This window comes from Hoplias malabaricus, chromosome 12, assembly GCF_029633855.1.
Source record: "Hoplias malabaricus isolate fHopMal1 chromosome 12, fHopMal1.hap1, whole genome shotgun sequence".
Lineage (NCBI taxonomy): Eukaryota > Metazoa > Chordata > Actinopteri > Characiformes > Erythrinidae > Hoplias > Hoplias malabaricus.
This window is the reverse complement of record NC_089811.1, coordinates 6,890,576-6,899,570: the sequence shown is the minus strand read 5'-3', so window position 1 is coordinate 6,899,570 and position 8,995 is coordinate 6,890,576. Positions and strand designations below refer to the sequence as shown.

At 41.8% G+C, this 8,995-nt stretch overlaps 2 protein-coding genes across 3 annotated transcripts; one reads left to right on the top strand and one right to left on the bottom strand.

Annotated features, from left to right (window-relative positions):
* The first annotated feature begins 1,201 nt into the window (after positions 1-1,201).
* ing1 (inhibitor of growth family, member 1) lies at positions 1,202-4,204 on the top strand. The gene is made up of 2 exons (XM_066686813.1): positions 1,202-1,594; positions 2,607-4,204. The coding sequence occupies exons 1-2, from the start codon at positions 1,459-1,461 to the stop codon at positions 3,401-3,403; spliced, it is 933 nt and encodes a 310-aa protein (XP_066542910.1). The 5' UTR covers positions 1,202-1,458; the 3' UTR covers positions 3,404-4,204.
* A 1,020-nt stretch (positions 4,205-5,224) lies between these two features.
* On the bottom strand, positions 5,225-8,969 carry LOC136710643 (ubiquitin-conjugating enzyme E2 A-like). Of its 2 annotated transcripts, none has more exons than XM_066686361.1 (6): positions 8,473-8,749; positions 7,653-7,733; positions 7,387-7,412; positions 7,209-7,298; positions 6,843-6,931; positions 5,225-6,424 (listed from the first exon to the last, which is right to left on the bottom strand). In XM_066686361.1, exons 2-6 carry the CDS (start codon positions 7,676-7,678, stop codon positions 6,296-6,298), a joined length of 360 nt encoding a protein of 119 aa, XP_066542458.1. In that variant the 5' UTR covers positions 7,679-7,733; positions 8,473-8,749; the 3' UTR covers positions 5,225-6,295. The 2 variants fall into 2 exon arrangements, with proteins under 2 accessions (XP_066542458.1, XP_066542457.1); XM_066686360.1 differs by lacking the exon at positions 8,473-8,749 and adding an exon at positions 8,812-8,969 and having other exon boundaries at positions 5,229-6,424.
* Between the last annotated feature and the right edge of the window lie 26 nt (positions 8,970-8,995).

Here is an 8,995-nt window from a genome sequence, read left to right as displayed (position 1 = left end):
GCCCTCAGCACCTTTAGAGAAAACATGTTTTAAAGAGTCGAACTGGGGGACGTTTTATCTGTTAATTTAGTGATTATGTAGAATGGGTCTCTGGATATGTTTGTATGTAGTTTATAAAATAAAATGTACTATTTATGAGTGAAAACCCATAAACACTGTAAGTGAGCCCCACTTCCCCTCTTAGGACACATGCAACGTATCAGCTTCATTTTTTCATTCATTCATTATCTGTAACCGCATATCCGGTTCAGTGTCACAGTGTGTCCAGAGCCTACCTGAAATCGTTGGGCGCAAGGCAGGAACACACCCTGGAGGGGGCGCCAGTCCTTCACAGGGCGACACATACACACACATTCACACCTACGGACACTTTTGAGTCGCCAATCCAGAGAACACACCACACTCCTCACAGACAGTCACCCGGAGGAAACCCACGCAGACACAGGGAGAACACACCAAACCCCTCACAGACAGTCACCCGGAGGAAACCCACACAGACACAGAGAGAACACACCACACTCCTCACAGACAGTCACCCGGAGGAAACCCACGCAGACACAGGGAGAACACACCAAACCCCTCACAGACAGTCACCCGGAGGAAACCCACGCAGACACAGGGAGAACACACCAAACCCCTCACAGACAGTCACTCGGAGGAAACCCACACAGACACAGAGAGAACACACCACACTCCTCACAGACAGTCACCCGGAGGAAACCCACGCAGACACAGGGAAAACACACCACACTCCTCACAGACAGTCACCCGGAGGAAACCCACGCAGACACAGGGAGAACACACCAAACTTATTTTTGTGTAATATATTAAAAAACATTCTGATTCTGTAAATCCAAAGAAACCCGCTCATTATTTCTGTTAGTCAGACCCTGAATTGGATAGATAAGCTGTTACAGACAATAAATTAATAATCTGTTTAACGGGGCACACATTTCTGATAAGTGTTAATACACCTCCACAGAAAAGTTATGCCCACTGCTTGGTGTCAATGAGAGGGGTATAAAACCCCCATGCATTGGGCTGTGGAGCAGTGAAACTGAGAAATGGAGCTTCATTCAGTGGTGTGTATGATCCAGACCTAATCATCCACCATCAGTATTTGTTGTCAGCAGGCGACTCAGTCAACCCAGACTAGGAGGTCACTAGCCAGGGGGAAAAACTCCAAGAAGAAAGGGTGGGTGAATAAGGGATGACCATACCTTAGTTTGGCTTGGTTCACTTCCTCATGAACGCCATCTACCACCAGCTGGAGCTATTCTTCGCTTTTTCTTTTTAAAGGAAAACTCCAAACAATTGTGTTTACTACAGAGCAGAAAGACCAAATACTACAACGTTTTTACTGTATAAGACTAAACCTGGTGGAATCAGAGGCTTGGAATTCGGTAAAATTAAGAAAAACCGGATAAAATACGAACTAATTTGGTCCTGAAAAACAACATGCTGAACCCGAATGGGGACTCACAACACGTTGTAGCAAACTATGTAGAGGAATATCTGGACCTCGTTGAATCTTTGCCGCTGGATCTTCAGAGATGTGTTTCACTGATGAGAGAAATAGACGGAAGATATCAAGGTCGGTCAATACGACACATTTCTGAGAGCACGAGGCCATTGCGTTGTTTGATTAAACCTAATACACTCGGGTATTTTGTAAACAATCGTAGGATGATACAGTTAAGATTACTGTTTTAGTCTCTTCGGGACCTGTAACCTTTTATAAATCGGGTTTAAGTGGGTTCCAAAAGTGTGTTCTATATTATATTTGAATTTTATGGGTTATTGTTTGTGCTGTATATGACCATTTTAAATAAGAGTTCTGTTAAACCGTCGGAACCATCAAGTGTTGAATCATGGGAGCATTAAGCAGTGCACAAAAGTAGCACTATTTCTATTAAAATAGTTCTTAAATCGCTTATGGTTTTATGTAGAACCATTGTTTTTATTAAAGAGCATCTTTAAGAACTTTTTTTAATGTTATGCAGTTAGCTAGCTAGCTTGTTGATTAGCTTGCTAGCAGCTAAGTGCACATTAGCCACCGGAAAATACATAATATTTCCGCTTGAAAATATACAGCTAAATTCATAGCTTTAAAATATTAGACGATGCCATAACAGTTCCCTGGTTTTCACGGAGATATGATTAGGTTATTGTTTGCGAAAGGGGTTTAAAAATTCGTTCTTGGGAAGTGTGTTAAATATGTAAACAAGCATTAACGTTAAATTTAACCACTGAACCTTCCATAGAAAAACCAATTTCAGTATTATGGATGTAGCTAATATATATATATATAACGTGTGTGTGTGTAATTTATGAATCTAGCTGAGGAAAATCTTAGAAAAAAAAGCTCTCTTAACTTTGCTAGGTTCTGTAACTTTTCCAGCTCCACTTTTCTAACAGATTTATTAAATAAAAACTCACATTTAAGCTGCCTTTGTAGATAAAACTTATGAAAGACTGTCTGAGAGCTCTGGTCTGTTCATAAAATGATCCATCCATGTTGGGGTATAAGTGGCTTGTTCCTGCTTTTCTCTCTCTCTCTGTATTTTAATTTAATTTGAACTAACATGTTATTTCTGGTTATGCAGAGGTCCTAAGGGAGCTGAATGATGCCTATGAGAAACACAGACAGGAATCAGACCCAGTTCTGCGGAGACGACTCCTGCCCTGCATCCAGCACAGTCTAATCCAGGCTCAAGAACTCGGAGATGAGAAGATCCAGATCGCCAGCCAGATGGTGGAGCTGGTGGAGAACCGCACTCGTCAGTTTGATTGGCAAGTGGAGCTTTTCCAGGCCTGTCAGAGCTCACCCGAGAGCGCTGTGTCCGTGGGCAGTGCTTCATCTGCTGCTGTAGCATCGGTAACTCTAACACCACTTTCCACTCCTCTGTTACTTTTGAGCAAAGCAAGTTCAGACAGAAAGAGAGACGAGACCCTAGGTTTGGTGGATAAGTCTGGTGCCAAACGCTCTCGAAGGCAAAAAAGCGGCTCGGAGAACCGAGAAAACGCCAACTACAGCTTGGACCTTGGCGAAGATATCGCTATCGTATCTCCAAAAAAGAAAAAGCCCAAGACGTCAGTAACAACAACATCATCGAAAAAGAAGAAGAGGCCAAAGGCAAAGCAGGAGCGAGAGGCCTCACCAACTGACCTGCCCATCGACCCCAACGAGCCCACCTATTGCCTCTGTGAGCAGGTCTCTTTTGGAGAGATGATATGCTGCGATAATGACAAATGCCCAATCGAGTGGTTTCACTTCTCCTGTGTTGCCCTTCACCATAAGCCCAAAGGAAAGTGGTACTGCCCAAAGTGCAGAGGAGACAATGAGAAGACTATGGACAGAGCCCTAGAGAGGTCAAGAAAGGAAAGGGCATACAATCGATAGTCCCTTACCTAGTGCATGTCTTCACACCCACATACAGATATGTAATATAACACAACAATGTGGACTCGGACCATTCAAATGGACCACAGTTATATTTAGTTCCATGCGTGTTTTCCAAGAAAAGCATTTACCTTTCATTGTTCACAGGAACGTTTGAAACCAGTTGTACTCAGTTGACCATGAGTATTTAGTTTGAAGGAATCTTCCAGCATTTTTCAACTTGATTTCTTTGTTTTGCATCTGTGACGTATGGTTAATTTCCTGAGACAAGCCAGTGGTCTCTGTTCTAAGGGATTTTTGAAAAAAAAATGTATTTTCTGTCCTCAGGGTAATTTTGTTAAAGTTATCTGTGGAAATCTACAATACAGATAAAACATGCAGCAAGCAAAAAAGGTTAGGTTAAAAAATGCTGGAATATCATGTGAGGTCCTGCCAAATGGCCATCACTGTTATGCAGATTGCCTCCACATTTTATGGTTTGTTCGTCACTTAACTCTTACAGCAATACCATATTTTTGTATAGACTTTGTTCCACGTTTTTGTATGGCTACAATGCGTCTTTTTTCAGTGCTACAATAAAAGTGTAACTACATGCATTGTGTTTTGATACCAGTTTAACAAATCTGCAACCTCAAATCGAACGTTTTATCATATGCTGTTATCAGTGGGACTGTGCTCACTTTTTCCATTGCGCCAATGGATTCACTGCACCATCTGAGTAACCACCCGCGCAGGGGAACAGGAAACTGGTGCACTGTGTTCCAGAAGTGTTTTTTTTCCCGTTGCTGTTACAATAGCACTCACCCAATTCAGGGGATATAAGGAATACAATATGTTGATATTTATTTGGAGGAACTGTTTTTCGGAAAGGGGAAAGTACTACAGGGGGGTGTTGGTTACTAGGGGGTTTACGACATTATTTCTTGGTATTACTAAATTATATTGACAGTTGCCTAATGTTTTATTTATTAAAAATTTGTTTGCACGGTGGCGCAGCAGGTAGTGTCACAGTCACACAGCTTCAGGCACCTGGAGGTTGTGGGTTCACCAGAGCGGGTGACTGTCTGTGAGGAGTGTGGTGTGTTCTCCCTGTGTCTGCGTGGGTTTCCTCCGGGTGACTGTCTGAGGAGTTGGTGTGTTCTCCCTGTCTCTGTGTGGGTTTCCTCCGGGTGACTGTCTGTGAGGAGTGTGGTGTGTTCTCTGTGTCTGCGTGGGTTTCCTCCGGGTGACTGTCTGAGGAGTGTGGTGTGTTCTCTCTGTGTCTGCGTGGGTTTCCTCCGGGTGACTGTCTGTGAGGAGTTGGTGTGTTCTCCCTGTGTCTGCGTGGGTTTCCTCCGGGTGACTGTCTGTGAGGAGTTGGTGTGTTCTCCCTGTGTCTGCGTGGGTTTCCTCCCACAGTCCAAAAACACACGTTGGTAGGTGGATTGGCAACTCAAAGTGTCCGTAGGTGTGAGTGTGAGTGAATGTATGTGTGGCCCTGGCGCCCCCTCCAGGGTGTATTCCTGCCTTGCACCCAATGATTCCAGGTAGGCTCTGGACCCACTGCGACCCTGAACTGGATAAGGGTTACAGATAATGAATGTTTGCATGGTCTAGAAAGAGAAAATTATTATATTTGCTACAACAGTAAAATAACGTGCAGTGAAAGTAAAGAAGCCCAAGAAGGGCCTGTATGAAGCACTTTCCTTCTGAGGAAAAAAAATAAATAATGAACGACAAGAGATTCAAAGAGAAGTCCATTGTAGGTGCATGATTCATTTTGTTTGCTGCAAGTAATGGGCTTTTATAAAGAACTGTTTACATAGTATCTGGGTACATGCCACTCTTTTAAGAGTATGCTAATATTTATATCTTTATAAAACACCACGGAAATTATTTTCAGGGGAGAGACTTTTAAGTGTCAGAAGTTGTGTGGTATGGCACCAACAGATTATACATTTAATCTCACAGCAGATGGGCGAGCTGGCATTCTTCCTGTAAACAATGTACATTAGTGTTGATAACAGAACTATTACTTGTTGGCTCCCAGTTTGAGTCTTCAGGAAAATTTTTTATTTTCATTATTTACAAGTGCTGGAAAATGACTGACAACCAGTGCAAAATCTGTACATACTGTATATTCAGTTGTGTTTCTTATATACAAGATTAGTAGGCTCACTATGGTCACACCCAAGCATACATGCATGTAACAGCATATAACACCAAAGACTGGAGTTGGCCAGAGAAAAATAAAAATAATATATCCTGAAATATCCTCTGAAGAGAGACAGTGATCACTGATGAGGTTGACTGAAGGCATCAGACACGATTGTTCTGTGATACGTATTACTTCAAAGTCCTGCAGAGAATTTAGCAAACGTAGAAATGTGCTACCCACAAACTGCTCACCCATTTTAACCAAATCCCAGAGCTGGCAAGGCCTACTGCAGCACTGATAACGTTATTTCAGGATCACAATGAACTATTCCACAACTTTTCAACGAATGTAAGATCATAAGAACGTCCCACAAACGCACACCCAAAACGATAAGAATCATGTAGTGTTTGCCAGTCACAACAGTTGGAGGTTAAAGGTGAAGTCCAGTGGAGTCCTGTGTGTTCACTTGACAGCTTTGCTACTGAGAAAGTTTCCTTACAAGAAAATATTTGTCTATTAAAAAAAAACCAAAATACAACTGTTAAATTTTATCCACTTGTAGTTTGTAAAGTTGGAAACATTCACCAACAGATGGAGAATTAGTCGTGCATGAGAGAACTTCTATGCAGTCAAACAAACAAAACCCATGATACTGTATGGCAAAGTAAGTAAAGTGCATAAAAAACGTAAAAACAACTGATAATATCCTTACACTAATGTTCACAAAAAAAGAAAGATGTGAAGTGCGTGAGAGGTCAACTGTCTCTCCAGCTCTGCTCAACAATAGCTGACACCCGTTTCTCATATTCTCGTTTGTTTTCCTGATAGAGCTGAGCCGCCTGGCTGTTTGCAGGGCTGTTGGGATTTGGTTCATCTAGAAGAGACTGTAGGGAGACAAGAAATACGACATTAATACCGCATTTAAAAGAAAACAATTCCAAATAAACAACTCTGAGATGCTACCATTGTTAATATATTCGCAGGCAAGGTCAATCTCATTTTAGAGGAAATAATAAGAGCTAAATTTGCATTTGTTTTCACAGGAGAACCAGTGTAGGATGTCTCTATCTTTCGTCCAAGTCATTTCACAGATGTACAAATACAAGCTGAGTCACAGGCAAATTTCCGAGCCAAGTCTCAAATAACTTAAAATAACCACAAGCCCAGACAACAGATTAAGTCAATAAGGCCACATTTCGATACAACCACATCATAAAAGCCAAAAGGGAATTAAAGGCCAGATATAAACCCCCAGCTATTTTTATTTCAGGTTTCATTATTTTTAACTCTGAGACTGCAGACCTGAATTGATGTCAGGATAGATGAAACATCATATGTTGGACTCCAACGATTCTGAAGAATATCCAGGCAAATACTGCCATCTGCATACACTGAGGACAAACAGAGGAAGACATTACCAGATAATTCAGCAAACTTCAACTTGGACGGATACACCTAACAAGGCTAAAACAAGACCTCGTTGGCGGCTGAGTTCCTTTTACTACTATTTGCCATTCAAAACAATGACTGAAAATACACAGGTCTTCTGATATCGCAGGAGACTGGTATGAAATGCAGAAACACTCTGTTCAGAAGGGATTGCTAAGAATACAATGGATGATTATTTACTACAAAAGCCCCAGCTTCAAAACATGAAGGACAACTTACCATTTGGATGAAACATCTTGGAGACAAATCTCACAGTTGGTGGCTTGTTCGGGTATTCTTCTGTAAACTCAACTGTTAGCTTGAATGTACCTGAGGTTTTTAAACATATAAGTTGTGTTTAATATGTTCTGGAAGAGTATAGCATCTATTTGTCTGGAAATGATCAAATCAAGCTTACCATCTTCAAAAGGTGTGCCTTCTGGGCTGTTTTAGGAACAAAAAAAATGTACAGTGAGAAAGTGATTACTTGACATATTAAGACTTAGCAGCCAAATATGTAGGCCAAACGTATTTGGGTCACATAGGTGTCGCCGCCCTACCAGGAGACCTGTTACCTAGATATCGTGTTACCGAATTTCAACTTGTTAACTTGTCTTAACTTTGGGAACTCAAGCTCACACACAGCTTCCAACTGACAACAAATAATGTGTGTCTTCTGCTTACCCAAAAATGACTGCGTTCCAAATCATGATGTTGTTCTCGGATGGGGCACCACTGACACCGGCTGGGGGGTCCTCCTGGAGCCTGGGGGCAGAAATACTGACATGATATATACTGTGGAAAGCAAGCAAATGACTAGGTAGCACTTTATTTCTGTCACGATTCGTACATAAAATACACAGTGTATGGCCACTTCAAAATAACCAACTATTTCGACTGATAGACCCCAAGATTAAAAAATACATCAAGGAAGGCAGCTGGCCAGTTCAGCCCATTAAATATATCTGCATACATTAAAACAACCCACTACAGTCCCATGTTTGCCTCATACAGGCCGCCCACCTGGGCCTCACTTATAACCCATGTACCAGATGAAATCTACCCTAAATCCATGCCCATGTTAAACACACCTTGCCCATGTGGGCCACACTAAGGTGTGCAGGCTGGGTGACTGATCTCTGGCTTATTCCTGCCATGTTAACCCAGTCAGCTAGTGATATCTACCTTAGCACAGGACATTTCTTTATAAAACCTCCTGATTCACCACACAAGAGCTGACATTAATGACCAACACGAGAAAGGGAAAGCCTTGCTAATAGCTAGCTAACGGCACAAAAGCAACTATCAGCGCTACACACCTTTTTAAACGGAAGCTAAATTGTGTATCTTGCAGCATAATCGAATTTTCAATTCCACCTTAAATTGTGCCGCAGTTAAAGTCGGGACGCCTCCGTTTTTAAGGTGGACGGAAAATTCGGACACGTCTCTAAACAGAAATATATTTAGCCACCATTCTACCTTAATAAGTTGTATATATAGATACCTTCACTGACGCTGAAACGACCAAATAACCGAATAAACAGCCTATAACAGTTCTGTTGTTTCCTCGTCCTCCACACTGGTCTCTATCGAATAGCGACGCTTTTAAGATTCAAATACTCTTTCATTTTTGAGAAAAACGGATAATGTGGACTTTTTTTTACTGATGGTGGATGAAAATTCTCACAGAAATACCGTCAACGGCTCCACTGTGTCCCAGTGACCTTAATTCGTGAGTTATAATGACCAAATGTCTCATACAGCTGGACAAGGAGCCGACAGATTCACTGAACAGAAAACCGGTTAAACAGCTAACATTAACACCGACACATTACATCCTCACCTTTTAAAATCCCTCATAAGTCGTCTTCTAGCGGGTGTAGACATTGTTAGGTATATGACTAGGTAAACAACTAGTTATGTTCACCAAATTTTGTGTGAAACTACGCTAAACCAGCGTAACGGCTACTCCTCAGCGAGTGACTACACAATATTCATCAAAGGTTCATAGCCCTTACTGTTGTGCC

What these genes read in the sequence shown, in the direction of transcription:
- ing1 (XM_066686813.1), top strand. Translation starts at nt 1,459, where the DNA reads ATGCTGAACCCGAATGGGGACTCACAACACGTTGTAGCAAACTATGTA. An exon ending in AATAGACGGAAGATATCAAG is followed by an intron (nt 1,595 to 2,606) that starts GTCGGTCAATAC and finishes CTGGTTATGCAG; the next exon opens with AGGTCCTAAGGGAGCTGAAT.
- LOC136710643 (XM_066686360.1), bottom strand. Translation starts at nt 8,855, where the DNA reads ATGTCTACACCCGCTAGAAGACGACTTATGAGGGATTTTAAAAG. An exon ending in TGGAACGCAGTCATTTTTGG is followed by an intron (nt 7,413 to 7,652) that starts GTAAGCAGAAGA and finishes TTCCTAAAACAG; the next exon opens with CCCAGAAGGCACACCTTTTG. An exon ending in CTATCCTGACATCAATTCAG is followed by an intron (nt 6,425 to 6,842) that starts GTCTGCAGTCTC and finishes GTCTCCCTACAG; the next exon opens with TCTCTTCTAGATGAACCAAA.